Consider the following 19,815-nt stretch of genomic DNA (forward strand, 5'->3'; position numbering starts at 1 on the left):
TTACTAGATAAATTGAGCATTCAAAATACTAAATCGAGCGAAATATTTGGAATCCGTTTAAGAATGTTAACAAGCTTAGAGGGCACAGGAAGACCAATCTTCGAAAAGTGCAACAAGTATCCACGAGTTCGCCTAAGGGCCTTTGATTACTAGGAGTAACTCGCTGGTCGACAATATATCGAGCGCACATTTTTGTCAACAAGGTCCCAAAAGTCTGCAAAGAACATTAATTCAATTGGTGTAACGTTTTGTTATTACATTGAACAACTAAACCTTTATTGCTTTTTTTTCTTCAATAAAATTTGCACAAGCAATACTATTAGCAAGTCACTATCCCCTTTTCGCGGTAAGATGCGTCATTAGTGCGCAACGTACGGCCAGACAATGTTGCGTGACCTGTAACTAGAACCAGCAGTACTTAACATTAGAATGGGCAGGAAACGCCTTGCGTGACATCAGCCACATTCAGCAGTCAGGACCGCGCAGAAATCACAATTGTCCATAATTCAATGCTCTTCTTCGGGATTCAGCATTTCTTGATATAAATCTACATTGGATAATTCTCTAGGTATTTTACGGCAAACCGTTTAACAGTTTCCAAGCATTTTTCGAACATTTTCCGAGGCAAGCAAGCATGGGTTTACCAGACGCTTCCGGAGCTTTCGTCATCGGTCGTGTCTTCTTCGGCAGTTGTATCATCGTTTTCCTCGTCTTCGAGGTGTATCATAAAAGGTAAATCAAAATCACTGTAAAAGGAAAAAGAAAATGATACTAGGAATGAAAATGACACTAGAAAAGGGAAAACAAAAAGGGGAAAAGGATATGAGAAATATTTCTTGAAGTTAGTTCATTATAAAATCTGCATTGGAATTCGGCCTCTCAGTAAAAAAGAGTAAAAATGAAGGGAGTAAAAGATAAAATGGAAAAGCAACAGCGCCCCCTGAAAAGGAGGGGAAGGAAATGAAAAGATGGAAGTAGCAGTAGTTTATTGTGCAGAATCTACTTACTCTGACTTAGCGACAGGGGCACCATCCTCCTAAAAAAATATAACAGAAATTAGTACGAAATTTTAGTACACTAATCCACAGGTAGCCCAATTGAGCCAATACTACTTTACCTTTGTTTCTGTCGGAGGCTTTGGTGGGGTGTGGAGTGCTGCTTGTATAAGAGCATCAGACGCCTTATTAGGCAAACCAATAGCAATACCTATGGCCCCGATCTTTTGTACAGCCTTGAAGGAAGAGATTAGAAAGATTGTCAACAAACTGGAAACTAAATGACTAACGGCGGTGATGTCAACGTAGGTGGTGCGGCACGGTTATTATGGTGAAGTAGATAGTAACAGTGATGATGATGATGATGGCAATGACGGTGATGGTGGTGACAATGATTATGATGACAATGATAATGGTGGTGATGGTGATGGTGATCTTGATGATGGTTATGATGATGATGAAGTTGATAGTGGTAGTAGTGATGATGTTGATGATAGTGGTAATGACACAGCTGCTTGTGGTGTTGATGTTGATAATGATGAAGTTGATAATAGTGTTGTTGCTGATGATGAAGTGGTGGTGATGATTATGAAGTTGATGATGGTGACGATGCTGCTGATGATCAACAGATCAAGAAGTATCGTTTCAATCCACGTACCTGTGAGAAGCACCTCTTTAGACTTTCATTGGTCGTGAATCCCACGACAAGATCTTCAGCCATACCCCAGTCCTACAATTACCAAAACATCACCTTAGAACAGATAGAAAACATGCGCAAACTAGGGATTTTACAGGGAGAAATCGTACAAACAACAAACTACAAACTAAAAACCAATGTAGCCTCCTCCGCAGGCTACCCCATATATTCTCCATTGGAATCCCTGTGTTAAATCTTATGGCAGAGAAGAACTAGTACGACTTTTTTGTCCTCACCACAGGAAGCCCAAGGAGCAAAAAGATCCAAGGAGATGCAAAACCTGCACTTTTAGTAGTTGTCTAGGTGTAGTACTCACTTGAGCTAGATTCTCTACCACTAAGAAAAGCTCTGTCAGTCCGCGTAATACCGGAGATACAAGAGTTGGTGCTGCACCGGAACCTGTAGAGTAAAATGGTTAAGACTTGTGTTAAGTACACAGTCACGTGTAAAGATTAACCTGCAGATTTATCGCTACCCTTTAACAACCTCTGGGATGATCAAAGCGACTCACAGATCGAATTGGAATTGAATTTTTTAGGTTTTACGGAGGAAGGAAAACCGGAGATCCCGGAGATCCCAGAGAAAAAGCCATTCAATCAAGGGAAGATGGTGAGTCCAGGAATCAAACTAGAGACCCCAGAGTTGAGGCAAATGGTCCACAGTATACCACCATTGATTTTTAAATGATAAGAAATGCTTACAGCTTAGTTCAACTTACTGCCTTCTTTCTCCAACATCTTGGTGTACAAGGCCCATAGTGGCTTCAGCAGCCTAAGGTCGGGTCTTTGTGCAGCGTCCAGTGGGTCCGTCTGAGATCCATTGCTATCTACAGCTTGCCTGGAGGACATAACAAAAAACGAATGATCCTGTTAGATGAACCAGGAGAATAACTAAGAAAACGCGAGAAGAAGGAAAGGAAAAAGAAGAGTATACAAAAGATTGCACACATTTTCGCCGGATAAATTTCTCACTTCGCGAACCAAAGAATGAAATAATTAATGAAAAAATTTATTTATACAGGGTAGGCTTTAAAGCTATAAGCTTGTGGGGCGGTGTATCCTCCATACATACTCCATACTACATTCAAATATTCAATACACACAAATCTCAACTCACATTTTGATTTTTATGGAGGGAGGAAAACCGAAAAAGCCGGGGAAAATCCTCGTGGCAAGGGATAGAACAACACATCAAATGAACTCAATTTACATGTGACGTCCGCAGGACTCTCAGCGGCGAAAGACGACTCATTAGCGGGGGGAAAAGGAAGAGAAGAATGCGCAGTGGCAGTCTTGTGACTGTGTGCGATATCGTTGCGTCCTTTTGGGAAAGAGGGATGGGAGGAGAGGGATGGAGGAGAGGGATGGGAGGAGAGGGATGGGAGGAGAGGGATGGGAGGAGAGGGACGGGAGGAGAGGGACGGGAGGAGAGGGATGGGAGGAGAGGGATGGGAGGAGAGGAATGGGAGGAGAGGGATGGGGGAGATGGATGGGAGGAGAGGGATGGGAGGAGAGAGGGGAAAACAGGTAAAGCTATCGTGTCACGATACAAAAACCTGTTAAAAATCTTACGAAATTTTGTTTCACAATGGACGGCGCGCATTTTATAATCATTGTTCTTTCAGTCTTACCCAGAAACAACTAATAATAATCTCAGCAAGAGACCAGTTGCCATGAGCCGTTGCTGTCCAACCTGACAACAAGCTACAGATACTAGCCATCCCCACAGCAGCTGAACTGGAAGAGTTCTAACATGAGAAGACAAAATATTAACATTATTATACACTATATATCACAGTATAGAAATCCCCGCACATAATATTAAAACTATCACACAAGATAAAACACACCAAGAAATCCCCACTCCCCATTAAAACCACAACGTGGACTTGGACACGACGAAACTGAAGGTAGTTTACCTTGCGATATGATTGTCCAGCGAAAGTAGAGCATTTAATACCGAGAATCCTGTCTTGAACCTGAGGATCCAAACAACAAGAATCAGCAAGAATGAAGCCTATCTCTCCCCACTTGCTTAAGTAAAAGCAAAGGAATATTAAGTAAGAGAGCACATCTCCGAAACATGGGTCTCTAACCATGAAAGTATTTTTTTAATATATTTTTAGCTCCGCGCGCTGATTGGTCAGAGCTGTAGTGACTTAATATTCTCTTGGTAAAAGTAAAAGATCTTTATCGTGCTCAGCGCAGTGAGCCATAGGCGTTGAAGTCTTTGATGCTTTCTTTAAACCTTCTTTGTAAAGCAGGCTGCATGGCGTTAGCACCGTCCTCTGTTCTCTAATAAAGCACAGTTCTCGACCAATCAGAGAATGCGTAGAGAGGTGGCTAAATAATATGTAGAGCACTACCAGTCCCCACAGCTACAATATATAATATTGGGAGAAAGTGACAATAATTTACTTCCTACCTTCCATGCTGTCCTCCTGTTACGACAAACTTCCATCCCCAGTCATTGGTACTACTGTCTGACGTGAACTTGTAATATAATGTATCACCTGATGAAAAATTACGTGATGATCAGCCTTATTAGAAAGATACCTCAATGTCACGTCACGCAACTTCATGTCAAGATCTTCCCTCCACGTCACGTCTCTAAGTCACGTCACGTCTCTAACTCCAAGTCACGTCAAAATACGTGAGTCACGTCACGGCTCATACATTTACGTTTATCATGAGAACCCTGTAAACTAAACCATATCTGTTAACAAATAGATGGGTCTTGATACCTGGTAGTTCTAAGTCCACCCATCGACCCTGCGGTCCGCTGAACACGTGTCTGTTCTGTTGATAGTCCAACGACGTTGCTAAAATGAGTTCATCGCAGCCCTCCTCTGTAGCACACCTGAAAAGAAAATCAAAAAATAAGCTGTGATTTCAATATCAAATACTTAAAATAGTATAAAAAGGCAGTATCTTGATTTTAGTTCTTACCTTGGGTCGAATTTGACGAACAAGGTTGATGCCCCTGCTATATGTACTTTACCCTGTAAACAGAAAATTAAGGTTAGAGTCGTCCTAAAAATGGTTCAGAAATCCCAACAAAAGGTATCGCCCTTTAATTGGTGTCCTGCATCCATGAGAAGAAGAAAAAAGACGTCTGCCATCTTGATTAAGTCAACTAACATGGCGCCTATAATTCCCACCGGAAGCCCATTTTGAATATAATTTTTGCCCTTCCATTTTCTTTATTCTTGCAGTCTTATTACATAGACTTGCACGTACCGAGTCCACAGTTTCATTCTTGTAATCGTGTTCAGATTCCCTGGTCTCTGAGGAAAGAGTCTCTTCTCCCATACAATGAGTAGCAGCTAACGACAAGGGCTGCACGAGTAAAGTGTCACCCTGACGAACGACGTTTGATACAACCTATAACAACAATATAAAGCCTTGTTTAGCCACCATTTTACATTTTATTACTATGAGTGAATGATTAGAGAAAATTTTAGCTTATGCTCCTCAATACATCCCACAATACCCTGCGCAACAAATTCGTAACCATTCCTTCTACGAAATACTACCCAAGAGTGCATGATCTTACGTTTTCGAAAGTGTCTAACTCTCCATTCTTCGTATGATATTTAGCTGGTGCCCCTCAATACATCCCACAATACCCTGCGCAACAAATTCGTAAACATTCCCTGTACGAAATTCAATGATCTTACGTTTTCAAAAGTTTCTTTACTCTCCATTCTTTGTATGATATCTAGAAGTCCTATTAGTTGGATCTCGTCACACTTGTCCAGCAGTTCAGAAGTAATGACCTGTTCTTCTGGCCAGTCGGACAGAATAGCGGCCAGCAGATGACGCGCGTAAATTATGGATAAAGCTAAATTAACCTGGCGGGAAGAAAAGAAACAACCTTTTAGATTAAATATAAAGAAAAAAAGAAAAAAAAAAAGACAAACGAATAAAAGGGAAAAACAAACAAATGAAAGGGAAGAACAAAATAGACTGACGAATACAAACAGAACGACAGAAAGACAGACAGAAAGACAAAAGCAAAAACAAAAAAAAAACAAAACCAGTGAGACGGAAGGACGGACAGACACGCAGACATAGAGACACACGGACAGATTCACAGCGAGACAGGAGGATGGAAGGACAGACAAACAGGCAATCAAAATAAACAGCATGATTTATTCACAGGACTGACCAAAGCAAGTACAAGACATAAACCTTTTGTATGGACGCGCGATAAAATCTCCATTCATCCCTTCCTTCCCTTCTGGCCAGGTATTAGACAGCATCTTATCAATACTGCACATTTTACAGCGGCCAGCAAGTCGCCCAGTACAAACAAGGTCTACTGAATGAGGGAGCGGTCATGTAAACAATAGGGACTTTAAGATTTGCAAAAATCTGGGACGGCAACGTGAACCGGAAGTGTAAATAACTTCCCTGTGGGGTTTCGAGTCTTTAAAATCTGTCTTCCCTTTGGATGAGTTGACTTCACTGACCATGTTTTGAATAAAACCTCCAATGAACAGAACCCCGAAGAGAAATTATTTACACTTCCGGTTGACGTCGCCGTCGTAGATTTTAAAAATCTTAAAGTACCAAATCTAAAGGTATCGTGTTTGAGTCTCGTTTGAACCCACCTTAACCAGGTAATCTGTACAACCAGGTTTTCTCTCCTTTTCTAAAACATTCTTTAGTAATTCAGCTGATTTGGTACGAGCCTGTTTTTGTCGAGTCTAGAAAAGGAAACAAGAATAATTATGTGTGAAATGCACCAGGCATGAAGCGCATAGCGCAACATATCTGTGAAATCAGTGAGTTATCATTTTACTGTCTCTCGTTTATTTGTAACCCTTGTCTGTCTGTCCGTTCGTATTCCTGTCTGCTTGCTTTGCTTTAATCCAGGATCTGTTCGTCTATCTTTTTGTGTGTCTGTCCCTCACTATGTACTTACAATCCGTCCGTCAGTCAGTCATTTAGTCCGTCTGTCCGACCGTCTGTCTGTCTGTCTATCCGTCTGTCTAATCAGTCCGTCCGTCAGTCCTTCCGTAAGTCAGTCTGTCTAATTATTTGTTTCGTACTCTATGATACCTCTGCTATCTCAGCATCACTCATAGTAGGTATTAGCTTCTGTGCCATGTCCTCCTGTTCGGGTTTCGCCTCTACAGTCCAGTTCTTGAGTTCCTTAGCAGAGTACCTCACCACCCCCACATCTATCACTACATCTTGAGGAACATCTTCAGTCTTTTCTGGTTTGGGTTCCCTGTGTAATACAAGTCAAAAGTAAGAAAGATAACCCATTGCAAGTAAAGTACCACACTACTCGATCATACCATTTCTTTGAAAGTTCTTTGACTTCTTCTGAGGGTTGAAATCCACTTCCATCAAAGCTAGAAAAGTAGAATGAAATTGTAAATCTTTTGAGTAATTATTGAATAATCGCAGCTCACATGACACGACTGGGTTACGAGAGTGGTGACGCAGTCATGGAAAGATACTGTGAGGTAGTCACGATACATCACGTTCGTATGCACATAATCTATATTGATGTTATCCATTTGGATTATCATACCATCGCTGTACTTCTTCCAGGAGTTTTTCTCGGTCTCTTCCGACGTTTTCATAAATAGCTCTTAGTATCGCTAATGATGCTTGGACGGCCTCGTGGATGGTCTAAAACAATAAACAACTGGTTATTAATTAACCAGGAAGGGGGGGGGGGGGGGGGGGATTTCAAAAGACGACCTCGTTGTACATATAATTGTGAAACTGAGTTTAAAGAAGCAAGGTTACGAAGCTTTTCGATCTTGTCCCCACACTCAGTACCACAATCCTCTGCACCAAAGGCTCATTATACCAGTGGAAATACGAATACACCTCTTTACCTAGGGCGTAATGTTTTTCCATTTCACAACACGTGTCATTCCTAGAAGTCTCATTTCTTTGTTTAACGGTTACGCATGAGAAGACACATGATAATGGATACAGCTTAAACAAAGAATATCATTCTCAAGAGAACAACGGCTGTTCTGGAAAGGAAAACACTACGCCCAAGGTCTATAGCCATGTGTGATCTTACATCAAAGCAGGCCTTGGTCACATCATCCATGCCTTCATAAGGATCCTCCCCACCAGATTCAGCAGACGATCCACTGGCTACCGACGTTGATGATGGTTTACTCGCTGCGGCCTGCGCGGCTGCTTTTGCGCCCTTTCCTTTCATTGGTGCTTCTGATTTCTCCTTTGGTTTCATCTTCTCAAGTTTGTAAAGTTTCAGCGATAACACCTTTGGCATTGCGAAAACAAGGCTTATTAGGTAATCAAGGTTGGTAAAGCAGTGGTGCACTTCCCTATCACATCGGATTTACGGTTTGATTCCTGTACTCGGCATAGATGTGATTAGAGTTTGTTAGGTCTCCAATGAACTACTTCGACGATACCGCGGCCATCTTGCCAGGGGGCAAAACAAAACAAAGATGACGAAAAATATAAAAAGTTTCGTGTGTTTGTCTTTCTTTTATGGGTAAAGGTGATCGTGTACCGTCTTAATTCATCTTTTGTTTTATTTTCTTGTGGTGAGTTGTTTATATCAATCGACGACATTACTGTAACAAAGCTTTATTTGACCCCTGGATGCCTTGCAATCCAAGATGGCCGCCGTATCGTTGAAGTAGCCCATTTTTCTCCCTAGCAAAAGGCAACTGACTAAAAATTCCGGTTCTCACTTACCTCGAGGTCTCTTAACAGCCACTGATTGCTAAATGACGTTCCCTTACAGCTGAGATTGATTAGTACAGGAATGACGTCACGCTTGATCAAGTCGTTATGATACACACTGTCTTCTGCAGCCTGAGACAAAGATATAGTATAGTATATTCTAACCGTGCCGTAAATTTTCTTGTAAACTACAAGTTGACGTCATAGCGTGGTGTATTTGCATCACAAATTTTGCAGTGGAGCTAATCAATTTGTCGTAGAATCGCAATGAAGTCATATTCGTGATAGTCGTCCATTAATATTTCCAACGAAGAATAAATAAAATAAATAGAAAATACAGTTAAAGAATACCTTGATGTTACGCAATAGTCCTTTAAGAGCCAAATACAGCATCCAAAGCCTCTCAACTGACACGCTGGTACCTAAAATAAAATTAAGAAAACCTTCTTCATTAATTTGATAATGCAACCTAAGAAGCAAATTCTCGCGCAAAAGGAGGGCGACACTTGTGTGGAGAACGCTGCGCGCAGAATTCAAGCGCGCAAGTATAAACAATCATGGAACAAAGCATAGGCATTAGTTGCATGCATTTGTTGTAATTCCAGGACTCGGCTCACAGTTGTTCTTTGGTTTTCCTCCCTCTGCAAAACCTAACATATTAAATTCCAATTCGAAAAAACACCTACCACCTTCACGCTAAATTCCAATTCGATCTGTAAGTTAGTCGTGCCCTGACATAAATCAGCCCAGATGTTGTTTAAGGGTTTGATCTGTGAGTTAGCCATGCACTGACTTAAACGGTTGAAGATACCAAGTATCCAATAAAGATGCTTGGAACACTATCAAGGTCACGGCACGTCCGTAGAGTGCGTAGTCGGGACCATCTACTCTAATACCCATACAACAATCTACGCACCTCGTTTAATTTCTGTCAAATTATCCTTCACAATTCCAATCAATATCGTCATGTTAGTAGTATGACTTGCATCTGTCCAACCAGAAGAGCTCTCTACGTCGTGTTCCTTGACCTAGAAATAAAGTATGGTGGTCAAATACCATTACGTGAAGGATTTTCTTTGCATAAATCACTTTGTCTGTTTGTCGTGCACGACAGCGCTGGATTCGATTGCGATTTTTCTGCGACTGACAAATTGTCTTCCATTCAAATGGTTTTTAATAAAAAGCCTGTAGCACATTTTTCGCTATGATGTGTTATTTTTCGTGCTCACGACTTAATGCAACCTTCGCACAGTCGAGTAGACAACGGCTCTGACCAAAAGCACTATTGATGCGCGCAAGCAGACACTACTAATGCGCAAATCTAAACAGACAAGCAGGCGATTCGATTCTACTTTTTATCGAAAACCGAGCAAAGGATAATGGATAACTTTCTGCAAAGGCAAAATAATTGCGCAATATTAGCGCGCAATTGATTGCGCCTGACAATTACAGTCAAGACCAAACAAAACCTACTGATTTTTTCCTTCGTGACTTGATGTCTATCACCATCACAGCGCCTTTCTCAGGGTATGATTTCAATACCACTGCTTTTCGGTTTTCTTCAGCGATTTGTTTGACTTCTACGACGGAACCCATACGCACAACCTGGGAGAATATAGAGATTAATTTGTATAGAAGTATGTTACGGATGGACAGACGGACGGACAGACAGACAGACAGACAGACCGCTAAATGAACATTGAGGAGGGCTTGTAAAGGAAAATGGTGAATAAGAGGTAACCTAAGCAGTGGTGCAAAAGGGCTTGGGAATCACCACTCTGGCTTCAATTTTACCGGCCCCCGAAATCCCTGCCCTGGAGAACAGATTGAAACAATTGCAAATTGTTGGCAGAAAGAAAAAGAGGTAGCCTAAGCAGTGGTGCAGAAGAATGGGAGAATCACCCCTCCGGGTTTCACTTTCCGGTTCCCCAATCCCTTTACGCCGCTCAATGCCATGGAGAACGGGTGTGAAAGGGTGAAAAAAGGTCTTCTCAGTACTTACGTCTGGAAATCCCGCAAACACGAGCAGACCAAATATAGCATTCAACTCGATCGTCTGGGGGGAAAATATTGAAATATATTCAAGAAAAATACAATAAAGCTACGTCAATCGTATAAAAAGCGACTTCAAGGTTCAAAACGAAAAGCAGTTCTAATTGTTTTAGGTCGAGGTTAGATCACGTAGAAAATTTATCGCTTTATTTTAGTGGGTTTTGCAAGCAGTCGGAGCCGGAAATGCGTCACTAGTTGGTACCGGAAATACGTCATTACTTAAAAGCTCTATTCATGACATTTATCATTCAACTGTGCACTTCCATCTAGCTCCCTCTGATTACGCAGTGCAGTCGAAACATCCATAATATAATGTTACTGCACAAATGTTACTGAATTACTTACATCTGCAATTGAGGCTAACCGCTGGATGAATTTACCAATGTGCGTACTAACACTGGGTTGCCACTGCGATACACTGGTCAGCTGCTGCAGGGTGGAAGCCATGCCCGAAGCTGCGTCCAGGTCAGAACTATATAAAGATACAACCGAAGGCTTGTTTTTATATCACAATCATGAACTTAGCAATAATTATAATCATTTTTTGGGGTAGCAAATATTTCTACACTGGAGCAGATTTTGCGCTAAACATTCCAAGTTACGACTTTCAAATGGCTTCTGACTTCTGATGGCTTCTGATTTCAAAGTCAAGGTTAAAGTGCATTTCCTGCTTCTGTGAAATCAGAGTCAGAATCCTGGCTTTTGATTGGTCAATTGAAGCGGCCTAACTATTTTTGAATTTGAAATACAGCACTAGATTAGTTTTCACACGACATACGGCACATGGTACAGAAGTGACGATATTCTTTAAACCAATCAAAGCGTTCAATCACTGCTTATCCATTCAAAATGCTTGCACACGGTACCGTCACGGTAACGGTACAACTCGTCCGTTCTGTGAGACTTTCACCGTCACGCAAAATTTCCACTAGACCAGAACTAGACGTTCCCTTCCTACCTCGCCAAATATTCAGCGCCAAGATAAAAGAGAAATTCGACTGTACTCGTGCCACGTGATACTTTGTCAGATTCTTGTATACCACGTGATGCGTCTTCCATAGATTCTTGAGTCTTCACATTCCGAGTAACCTGGCCAGATGAATTAACGATGAAAATAGCTCGGTCGGAAACCTGGGGACGGATAAAATAAGTAAAACGTCAACAGGTCCTTGAGATCAGGGGAAGGGATATTAAGTGCTGTTGTTGACAAAAGAAAGGTTGTTCAAGACGCACAGGCTGATAATCAATCATACCTCTGGGTTGATGCACTTGAGATACTTGGCTAGAACACCCATAGCTAGACTCCTGGTATCCACATCACAATACCTACTCCTACAAGAAAAAGATTTATTTATTCATCCAAACAATTATTGTGGCTAAGATACTCTATCACATGAAATAGAGCGCAGTTTGCCGTGGGTTGGCTAATTATAAAACCCTCTATCGTACGGACCACGGTGCGGTGAAAAGAGCGCAGTGTGGAGCAGCCTTGGTAAGATGCCTTGTAGTTGAACAGAGTGCAGTGCATGCATGTGTCCCTGCAGCACATGGCGGGTATGACTAGGTCATGTTAACACTTTACCTGATAATATTGTACAAAGAAGGCAGGAGCCGCTCCGCCAGGAAGACTTCTATACCCATACAGTAATTTGACCAGTGGGAAAGCTGAAAGAAAAACATCAAAGATCAAACAGAGCTGCGTCGCCATTAGAAGCAGATAAGAGAATCATTGACTGAATTTGGACTAATAAAACCTAGGAATGCACATGCATTTAGATATATAATCCATCCACTCTTGTCTTGTTGTGGCTTATTTTTTAAAGCACGTTTTTTAAAAAAAGTTTCTTCTTAATCTTTAGCCCTATTTTCCCGCCATATTCTTACCTTTGAGTCCTGTGGCAACAGTGCTCCTAACAAGCCAAGTAACCTCTCTTGCGCTCCTTTAGCGAACACCTTTTCGGTCTCTTCTTTTCTCGTCGATTTGGCCTCTTCTTCGCTAATCGTCTCCAAACTAGAACATTCACTTGGTTTTGTGCTGAGGGAACTGCCTGAATATTTTGCGATTAGCACTGTTTCATCGGACCTCGACGCTTCGGCATCTTGGTTAGAAGGGGTTGTATCCTCTGAAGACAAGGATATATCAACTGTCGAAGATGATACAACCCTTGTGGATGGGGCTGCACCGCCTTCTGAAGGGGCGGATACCTCTGAAGGTGAGCCAACATCTTCCTTCGATGGACCTACATCGTCTGAAGGTGATACAACTTCTTTTGAAGAGGAAGCATCTTCCGTAGATGGGGCTACATCCCCTGCACACGTGGAGCCTTCAGATGTCTGTGAAAGTGCTGCAGACGTTTTCTCTTCAAGTTCATCAGTCGCGGGTGACGCTTCTTTCTTGTCAAGGGAATCCTCCGAGGATGAAGACTTGGCCAGACCTTCAGCACTAGAGGAAGAGAGTGCGCCTTCCTCGACATTCTTGGCTTCAGTGGTCTTGCCTTCTGATGCTGTTGATGTTGCCTTGGCTTCTTCCTTAGCTGTAAATTAGGAGCATTAAAACAATATATAAAGCTGTAGAGGTAGAGGTTTATAAGCTCTTGGACGATACGTGATTAAATATACTATTGATAGATTGATTGATAGGTTGTCATTCACACTGAAGGGACTACATTGTGTAAATAAAGTTTATTATACAGCAATGATAAAAAGGTAAATTATACACCGTGAAAAGATGAAAAAACTTACTGACGTTTCGGACGCTAGTCCTTCGTCGGAGTAAAAAAGCCTCTAGTTCAGAGCTTAACCCAATTTTATCGTTGCGCTTGGCAAAAAGTCAGAATAACATAATTTCCTTCGTATATCGCGCGCAATGTATTTTTTCTTTACGTTTGAGACAAATTCCTTACAAAATGGGTTTCAATTTAGGACTAAAAAAACTCATATCAATCTTTAATAAGAATCGACGATCATAATTTATTCCCTCCTCTTTTAAGGATACAAAAACTAAAAATGCAATATTTTTATTTGCTTACTTATTTTTATTTAAAGATTCACCCGAAGGTAGGTGTTAAATACAATAGGACTCTAAGTTCCCTACTAAGGTATTTACACACAATAATTCGGGAGACGCGAAAAAAGTGCGTAAAGTCAGCAGGGCAACTGCAGTAAAACTCGTTACAATTCCCAGGGAGAAATTCCGCTCCTTTTCACAAAATAAAGTGCTCTGATAATCGCTAGGGGTTACAACAACAACAGCAATGCACTGACCGACCAAGCAACACTTGCTTGTTAAGATTTTGATAAGGGATCAATTCCACAACCGGAGCACCGAATAACTTCTTAGAGACCAATCTTACCTTCTGTAGGAAGTTGTGTATATTTAAGACACTTGTTGAGAAGTTCCAGGCAGTCTGTGTGTAGCTGGCCAGCATTACGCATGTACTCAGCATTAAGACCCAAACCAAATGCTGTAACCCAAATTACAATCTCATGTCAAAAGTAGTTAATATCACCAATTAATGCTTCATTTCTTCAGAAGTGTGGCGACGGCGCTAGTGATTGACAGGTATTTGGCAAGTATGTGTGAGCGCCGTCTGTGATTGACGGGTATTTGGCAAATATGTGTGAGCGCCGTCTATGATTGACGGGTATTTGGCAAATATGTGTGAGCGCCGTCTGTCCTCGTAAGGGCAAGAAAAACCTTTAAAATGGCGGCGCACACACGGATAAGAAAACTGCTCGTACCACCCTAAGTTCGCATCGTCTTTTATAAATCCGTCTATTAACGACATACACATTCACACAACATAGACACAGGTGAATTACGGATAAACATTCAGTAAATAAATCTGTGCCATTTTTTTTGAAGGCTTGTACAAAATGCTTAACTCGCGCAACATAGAGACAGGAGAAATGTGTAAATGTAAAAGCGCTAATAGACCCCTTGCATGTGACGTCCAAGAAGCTAAATTTGAAGGACAAAACAAAAGAATTTCAATCTCCTGAAAATTGGAACCTATTGTTATGTCCTTCAAATTGAGCTGCATCCGACGTGCTGCAAGGGTCTATTGTTTTGTTAAAGGCTTATATCAGATGCTTTACCTGACTTGTCGGGAATGTTTAAGGCGTTAGCTAGGGATAATGCCAAGGCTGAAAACTGTAACCAGGCGTGGTGATGGGTGTAGGTCTGGGACAATCCTGTGGGCTGGTTACTGGAAGAATCTGTCAAGCACAACAAAGAACGACACCTCTCTTAGCAACGGTATATGATAACAAAATGTACCATAGTAACGAACATGTGGCATGGTAACGATTTGCGTGATAATGAAAAAAAATTCTGTAACGATTTAGATGATAATAAAAATGTTCATGGCAACAACGTATAGCAACCATACCTATCCTAGCAACAACACGTATCCTAGCAATAACACGTATCCTAGCAAGAACACGTATCCTAGCAATAACACGTATCCTAGCAATAACACGTATCCTAGCAACAGCACGTATCCTAGCAATAACACGTATCCTAGCAACAACACGTATCATAGCAATAACACGTATCCTAGCAACAACACGAATTCTAGCAACGACACGTATCATAGCAACAACACGTATCCTCGCAACAACACGTATCCTTGCAACAACACGTATCCTAGCAATAACACGTATCATAGCAACAAACTATATACAGGGTTCGTGCTGAGGTAACCACTTAAAATTCAAGGACTATTCAAGGAGTATACAAGGACCCAAAAATGAAATTTCAAGGAGTATGTTCAGCTAAATATGCCAAGGTTTTACACGGTGGTTGCACATGGCCGCCTTTCAGATTTTCCAGTCTTTCTGACTAGATCTATTTCATAACCATGAAAGTAATGATCAAAGCAAAAATTCAAGGAGTTTTCAAGGAGTTTCCCTAAAATCGTAAAATTCAAGAGCTTTTCAAGTGCCCTTGAAAACGTGAATTAAATTCAAGGAGTTTTCAAGGAGCTTAAGGAGTAGCACGAACCCTGCATATAACAGTAAATAGTAGTATGGCAATAGCATATAGCAGCATTATAAAAGCAACATGTATCCTAGCAACAGCATGTATCCTAGCAACAACTTATATCATAGCAACAAAGTTTATCTTAGCTTAGCAGCAGTGAATAAATCACAATATTACAAAAACATAACCTCATTTACTGTAAAAAACTGTAAAATATATACCTGATTTGAAAGGAAATTTTGTGACCCTGTGAGATGCCAGATGCCTGAAAATAGGATAAATAATTAGTTTATTCCAGAAGCTGACTACAGTTAGTCTGTGCATATATAAACATTAATGACCATTAGTGATGGTCCAGGCCATGTTGCCATGCCTTACCTGGCTGGAAATTTTAGGAACATTTGGCATCCAAGACAGAGATCAAAGTCCTCACATTCATTGCAGTGGAATCGGGTACCAACGATAAAACATCTGCAGTTGTTACACTTGTATCTGGATGATATGATTGGGAAGGTAAATATCCTCATTATAACTACCATAAACGGTTCATCTTCACCATCAACATCACCAACATCATCACCACCATTATCACCACCATCATCATCACTATCATCATCATCACTATCAACATCACCACTATCATCATCATCCCCATCATGACCACCATCTTTAATCACCATCTTCATCATCACAATCATCATCATCACCATCATCACCAACATCACAACCATCATCACCACCATCATCATCACCATCATCACCACCATCTTCAATCACCATCTTCATCATCACCATCACCATCATTACCATCATCATCACCGCCACCATCAAGATCTCCACCACCTTCGTCATCAACATCACCACCATCACCACCATCGTCAACATCATCATCAATGTTACCATCACCATCATCAACATTAGTAGCACCAAACATCCATCATCATCATTGTCTCGGTACGAAGCTCTTGCATCCTTTAGTTTTATATAAAAAAAGGTAATTTCATACCTCAAGTCAACAACTTGGTGATCTTCTGTGTGACCCTCAGGCATAATACCCCCTGAAAACATAATAAACGTTGAGGCACAGAAAAACGTGTACAAGGCACAACTCTTGAGCAGAAAATAAGAATTCTTCAGTCTAAAACGTTAACAAGTCGAAGATACTAGAGTCGGCTGGTATCATACTGACGTCAAGTATTATTCTACGTTACCTAGATAACATGCGCTGCACAAGTCGACGTCTGGACAGTTCAAGCAACGGAACCGTCGCCCTGGCAACGTACAGCTGCAGCCGTCACACGTGATGGTGACGTCAAGACAGTCCGAAAACTCGGCGACAAACAGGTGCATTTGCTGAAGTGAGAAAAGAAATGAAAAAATGAAGTAAATGAAAGAGAAATGACAGATTAGAAAAATCGCGCGTAAAAGATGGAAGAAGGAATGGACAGAGGCTCTGTATTTCCTATACTAACGTCTTAGGGGGGAGGGAATGTATTATAATGTTTCAGTCAACTCACCCTCTTCTCTTCAGGATTGAGTTCTTGTGTTTGCATCCGACGCCACCACGAGTCAAAGCTATTCTTGGCCTCCTCGAACCACTTCATACAGTCCTCGTAGTGTTCCAGCTCTTGTTTCTCGCTCAAATCATTCATGTCCATCTTGGGAATCTGCACTGTAGCTGTAATAATAGTAACAATCTTAAAACTCTACTCAATACTCCAGTTTCGAGTTCTCTTTTCTCAGTCTTAGTTTCGTTTGTGTGTTGCAATATTCAGCTATTCAACCAAAACCCGAGGTATTTTAATCAACTCGTATTGTTCCGTAATGCGTACATTCCTTACTATACAATGGACCTTAATGAAAGAAGAGACCACATTTGTACACAATCGGGGCTACTGAGCAAAGGCGAACTCGAAATGGGAGTATTTGCCACTTTAGAAAGGAGCAAGAGACCGGGGCGAGTTTTGAATTTTATAAGAAACTTTTGTCATTTGAGAAAGTCTGGCAAATTTGAACATGTTTTGGCGAAAAGAACCAGAATTATGGGCTTACAAAAGTGTCGAAAATTTACACTTGTCCCCCATAACCATACATTCTTTGTAAATTTTACGGTGAAGAATCAAAGAAACTACCACTACGGCACCCTTAGTTTCTTATTCCAACCTTGTTTTACATCGCTACGAAGGCCAGAGTTTCACTTAATCTTAGCAAGACCAGCTGTTATGGGTACAGCGTATAGTAATGGTACTTACATTTAGCAGTATCGAGAAGAAACTCTGGGAGGTGTACATCGACAATAAAGGCATAGTCATACGCCTGTGAAAAATAATATTAAACTGTGAAAAATGGTGATTAAAGATGATGATGGTTATCACTACCATCATCATGCATCATAATCATCACTACCGTAAACATGTATCATCACCATCAGCATCATCAGCATCATTATCACAATCACCAAAAACATGTATCATCATCAGCAGCAGCATAATCATGTATCATCAACATCATAATCACTAGTATTATCATCATCATCAGTAGGCATAGTCATGTATCATCATCATCATCATCATCATCAGTAGGCATAGTCATGTATCATCATCATCATAATCACTAGTATCATCATCATCATCAGTAGGCATAGTCATGTATCATTATCATCATCATCACTAGTATCAGCATCATCATCATCAGTAGGCATAGTCATGTATCATCATCATCATCATCACTAGTATCAGCATCATCATCATCAGTAGGCATAGTCATGTATCATCATCATCATCATCACTAGTATCATCATCATCATCACTAGTATCATCATCATCATCACTAGTATCATCATCATCATCACTAGTATCATCATCATCATCACTAGTATCATCATCATCATCATCATCACTAGTATCATCATCATCACTAGTATCATCATCATCATCACCAGTATCATCATCATCATCATTAGTATCATCATCATCATCATCATCATCATCACCAACATCACCATCACCATCACCAAATTACTTTTCACTTAATTCTCATTATTGAACATCACCATTCACCACAAGTACCAGCGCCATTATCATAAGTCAGAGAAGGAGTATAGAAGGAGTTATTAATCTAGTGCTACATACCTTCCACTCAGTATCTAGCAGGTGAAGAACATAAGCACGAAGGCATTCAAATGCAGCAGAAGTTGTTCTGAAACAATAAATATGTTTTTATCAAAATACCTCCACGTCTTAAGAAGAAAATACTACTGCCTTAAAAGTATAAAAAAGACCCAAATTTAAAATGCGCGAGAGCGTCGTAGATAAACAAACAAACATATATCAACAGATTAGAAACAAGCACGGTTGGCTTGCGCTGCTAAAGTGCCACCTCAACGGGGAGGTTTTTAGTTCAATTTTCAGATTTTCTATCGTTTATGAGCAGAGTTCCTTTCTTTCTTTCCTTTATTTTCTTTACGTATATACATATTTTTTCGCTTTGTGAGTTTTCTCCAGGTTCTCCAGTTTTCCCAGACCGCAAAAACCAACATCTGTAATTTTACGGTATTTTGTTTTAAAATCATAACTGGAAGTTAAGGGTCCTTACTTTAAATCTGTCGTATGAGAGGAATAGGACTTGACAGCATCTAATCCTCTACGAACAAGAGTGTAGTAGGCACGGCGTACTTTCCCCTCTAGAGCTAGACCACAACCATCCAGATTATCAGCGTAATGACTAGAAAATACGACAGAAATGATCGTTAGAAATAGATGCAAATAAGGTCGGCGAGATCAGAAGATTAGCGCCAAAGGATTGAGCATGGATCATCCTATCAGCTTATTGCATTAACTGTCGTTTTAAAGCTCAGGGAGCATTTAATGCAAGAATCGAGCATTCTTATGTAAAATAGGACCGCGATTTTTCCCCCCGCAATCTTTAATGTGTCCAAGGGCTTGGACACCACTTGTGCTTCCTAAATATTGATTGGCACCCACAACACTATGTTTGGGACCCAAATAAGACCAGTTGAGTTATCCTAAAGCAAAAAAAAAAACAAAAAACGCTAGTATATGTAGAAAAAAATGGTGGCATGAAAAGGCAGGCAGGTCATCGAGAAGATATCAGATAGCATCGCACCGGCATCCCGGAGGTCATGGGTTCGATTCCCGTTGAAGCTTGAAATCATTTTTTCAAGTCTTTCTTTACAGCGTTCGCTTAGATCGCTCATTCACTGTGATGATCAACACATCTATCAAGATATTCAATAGAAAATGTCCTTATCTTGAGAATAAGATTCTGTGTTCAAGTTGTGTCCATATTCATGTGCCTCCTCATGCACAACCATTAAACAAAGAAATGATGTTTTTGGGAATGACACATGATCTTAAATGGGAAAATATTACGTCC

General features: G+C 40.7%; 1 protein-coding gene across 1 annotated transcript in view; it reads right to left on the minus strand.

The window, feature by feature from the left end:
- Nucleotides 1-241: 241 nt before the first annotated feature.
- Nucleotides 242-19,815, minus strand: part of LOC116302687 (zinc finger ZZ-type and EF-hand domain-containing protein 1) — a 44,595-nt gene continuing 25,021 nt past the window's right edge. Inside the window, exons 51-88 of the mRNA XM_031712034.2 lie at nucleotides 19,015-19,143; nucleotides 18,552-18,618; nucleotides 17,673-17,736; nucleotides 16,938-17,098; nucleotides 16,632-16,773; nucleotides 16,427-16,478; nucleotides 15,799-15,912; nucleotides 15,642-15,685; nucleotides 14,535-14,654; nucleotides 13,790-13,900; nucleotides 12,321-12,970; nucleotides 12,019-12,101; nucleotides 11,690-11,768; nucleotides 11,395-11,567; nucleotides 10,782-10,908; nucleotides 10,387-10,440; nucleotides 9,858-9,989; nucleotides 9,301-9,412; nucleotides 8,736-8,806; nucleotides 8,397-8,516; nucleotides 7,747-7,953; nucleotides 7,240-7,340; nucleotides 7,001-7,057; nucleotides 6,759-6,930; nucleotides 6,308-6,403; nucleotides 5,372-5,545; nucleotides 4,932-5,075; nucleotides 4,641-4,693; nucleotides 4,436-4,551; nucleotides 4,117-4,204; nucleotides 3,611-3,670; nucleotides 3,323-3,439; nucleotides 2,411-2,529; nucleotides 2,009-2,091; nucleotides 1,654-1,725; nucleotides 1,118-1,231; nucleotides 1,008-1,036; nucleotides 242-746 (exon numbers count right to left, since the gene is read on the minus strand). Coding sequence (XP_031567894.1) covers nucleotides 641-746; nucleotides 1,008-1,036; nucleotides 1,118-1,231; nucleotides 1,654-1,725; nucleotides 2,009-2,091; nucleotides 2,411-2,529; nucleotides 3,323-3,439; nucleotides 3,611-3,670; nucleotides 4,117-4,204; nucleotides 4,436-4,551; nucleotides 4,641-4,693; nucleotides 4,932-5,075; nucleotides 5,372-5,545; nucleotides 6,308-6,403; nucleotides 6,759-6,930; nucleotides 7,001-7,057; nucleotides 7,240-7,340; nucleotides 7,747-7,953; nucleotides 8,397-8,516; nucleotides 8,736-8,806; nucleotides 9,301-9,412; nucleotides 9,858-9,989; nucleotides 10,387-10,440; nucleotides 10,782-10,908; nucleotides 11,395-11,567; nucleotides 11,690-11,768; nucleotides 12,019-12,101; nucleotides 12,321-12,970; nucleotides 13,790-13,900; nucleotides 14,535-14,654; nucleotides 15,642-15,685; nucleotides 15,799-15,912; nucleotides 16,427-16,478; nucleotides 16,632-16,773; nucleotides 16,938-17,098; nucleotides 17,673-17,736; nucleotides 18,552-18,618; nucleotides 19,015-19,143 — 4,513 coding nt within the window. The 3' untranslated portion in view covers nucleotides 242-640. The remainder of the gene's footprint in view (nucleotides 747-1,007; nucleotides 1,037-1,117; nucleotides 1,232-1,653; nucleotides 1,726-2,008; nucleotides 2,092-2,410; nucleotides 2,530-3,322; nucleotides 3,440-3,610; nucleotides 3,671-4,116; nucleotides 4,205-4,435; nucleotides 4,552-4,640; nucleotides 4,694-4,931; nucleotides 5,076-5,371; nucleotides 5,546-6,307; nucleotides 6,404-6,758; nucleotides 6,931-7,000; nucleotides 7,058-7,239; nucleotides 7,341-7,746; nucleotides 7,954-8,396; nucleotides 8,517-8,735; nucleotides 8,807-9,300; nucleotides 9,413-9,857; nucleotides 9,990-10,386; nucleotides 10,441-10,781; nucleotides 10,909-11,394; nucleotides 11,568-11,689; nucleotides 11,769-12,018; nucleotides 12,102-12,320; nucleotides 12,971-13,789; nucleotides 13,901-14,534; nucleotides 14,655-15,641; nucleotides 15,686-15,798; nucleotides 15,913-16,426; nucleotides 16,479-16,631; nucleotides 16,774-16,937; nucleotides 17,099-17,672; nucleotides 17,737-18,551; nucleotides 18,619-19,014; nucleotides 19,144-19,815) is intronic.

Source organism: Actinia tenebrosa, unplaced genomic scaffold, assembly GCF_029948245.1.
Source record: "Actinia tenebrosa isolate PJP-AT-01 unplaced genomic scaffold, QUT_ActTen_1.0 PGA_scaffold17__23_contigs__length_9995812, whole genome shotgun sequence".
Classification (NCBI taxonomy): domain Eukaryota; kingdom Metazoa; phylum Cnidaria; class Anthozoa; order Actiniaria; family Actiniidae; genus Actinia; species Actinia tenebrosa.